General features: G+C 46.1%; 1 protein-coding gene across 1 annotated transcript; it reads right to left on the reverse strand.

Annotated features, from left to right (window-relative positions):
- Positions 1–200: 200 nt before the first annotated feature.
- Positions 201–1548, reverse strand: LRRC10 (leucine rich repeat containing 10). The gene has a single exon (XM_039865578.1). The coding sequence runs from the start codon at positions 1264–1266 to the stop codon at positions 343–345; it is 924 nt and encodes a 307-aa protein (XP_039721512.1). The 5' UTR covers positions 1267–1548; the 3' UTR covers positions 201–342.
- Between the last annotated feature and the right edge of the window lie 669 nt (positions 1549–2217).

The raw sequence follows: 2217 nt of genomic DNA on the forward strand, positions 1-2217 counted from the left end.
AGGTGAGTTCTATAACAAATAAGGTACCTTAATTTGAGGAGCTCCTGAGCATCATGACCAACTACTCTTTACTCTTCAGTATTTTGAAATACCTTCTTGGAGAGGCTGATTTTCTGGCAAAGAGTTGTCATGCTACTTATATCACACAATTTCCCTTTGGGAGAGATACTATTTGCCAGAAATTTTTCTTCTTGGTGTGATTTAGGGATTTTATCTGACTCCATCAACCCCCACGGGCAGAGATACCCCAGATATCCCAGAGCAATCTTTGTCACTTTAGTGGAGAGGTCTCCAGAAGATGCTGGAGTTGGGTTCTTGGCGTCGACCTACCACTGAAGCCTCTCAGGAGTCGGATGGAGGAAGTAGATGAGGCAGGGTTGGTGCCTGTGCCTCCTGGCTTTCTTCCTTGACCAAAGCATAGCGCCTGGCTTTTCTGGGATCAGGTTCTGGTGTCTCCTCTGCCCATCTTCCCACACGGCGCACGCCTTTGGCCACCTTGGGTGCATTCCTGCAAGGATTGTGGTCGTAGATAACCACCTTCAGGCTTGACAGGTGGGCCAGGCTGGGGAAGTAGCGGATACTGTTCCGGTCCACATCGATCACCTCCAGAAAGGGCATGTGAAGCAGCACAGGGGGGAAGTCTGTCAGCAGGTTACCCGAGAGCCAGATGGTCCTCAGCTCCTGGAGGCGTCGCAGCTGGCCTGGCAGCAGACGCAGGGCGTTGGAACCAGCATGCAGAGTCTTAAGGAGACTGAGCTCACAGACCACATCTGGCAGCTGAGTGAGGCAGTTGGCCTCAACCCACAAGGTCCGGAGATTCTGGAGCAGGCTCAGTTCATTGGGGAGATCGCAGAGTTTGTTGTTGCCCAGGTAGAGAATGCAGAGCTGTTTCAAAGTACACACCACCTGAGGCAGAGCCTTGAAGTTGTTGAAATCCAAGGCCAGAATCTGTAGATTCTGCAGCTGCCCCAGCTCCAGAGGCAGGCTGCTAAGGTGGTTGTCACTCAGGTAGAGCTTGACCAGCTCCCGGAAGGAGCACACGTGCACAGGGCAGCGGCGTAACTGGTTCCCACTCAGATCCACCATCTTGTCTAGTGGCATCTCCCGAAGGTCTCCAACCACGAAGTTCTGGCAGCAGTCAGCAGGAATGAAGGCCACGAGGGCCCTGATGGTGTTCCCCATGCGGAGGCTGGAGGCATGGCGAGCCCCAACCACCAACCCACAGAGCTGCTGCCGACTGCTCTGAGGCTTATCCTCCCCTCCCATTATAACCTGGAGATGGCGTGACAAAAGGCAGTCACTTCAACAGAGAAAAGTGCTTCTGATAGCAACTTGAGTGTTAAGTGACAGGTCCAATAGACAGGCAGGGCACAGGAGGCCAGTCTGACTCACACTCACTTTCAATCCCCTAAGCCCCAATACACTTCATCTACGTATTTTAATGTTTGTTTCAAACTGAAAATAGCTTCATTGTTTTTTTATGATAAAACATTGAGATACTACATAAAGGTGTAAAAGAAGAAAGCAAAAACAACCATAGTCATACTACCCAAGGATAAATACTATAAACATTTTAATATATGTCCTCCAACCTTTTTGCTCTAAGTAATTGATTTGTTTTAAACAATTTTTTTACACTATTTTAGGTGTCTTATATTTTATCATAACACATATTTTTAAGTTTGCAGGTATCTACGTAATTATTACAAGCACTTACATAGTATTCCTTATTTGTTTGAATCATAATTTAAATGGGACTTTATTGTTGGGTATCTAGGTTGCTTACACTGTGTCACTATTATAAATATATTTGTACACAAAATATAAGTAGTAATTCACTAATTTCCTTAGGAAACATCCTTACAAGTGTCCCTGGGTCAAAGATATGCATCTTTTCAAGCCTTTTCATTGATAGTATCTTCTCCCGATCCCCACCAAGTCTGAAACAGTGTACATACTCTATCTATTTATGAGGTAATGGTTTTCCACACTTTAAAAATTTGCCTTCAGCAAAAGACACGTATAAAAGCAAAAAAGAGAGGAAGAAAGCCAGTGTCGTAAAGCTTAAGTAAATGATATGTTCCTACGGTGCATCTGTGGCAGATGTAGCTAACGGACCATCAGAGGTTTGTGCTTCCTTGCCATGATGTTGGGTTGTAGGAACCAGCGGTCCAAACCAAGACATTTTTCCTGGTACCGGTCTAGAGCAGGAAGTCT

This window comes from Pteropus medius, unplaced genomic scaffold (assembly GCF_902729225.1).
Source record: "Pteropus medius unplaced genomic scaffold, Ma_sr-lr_union100, whole genome shotgun sequence".
Lineage (NCBI taxonomy): Eukaryota > Metazoa > Chordata > Mammalia > Chiroptera > Pteropodidae > Pteropus > Pteropus medius.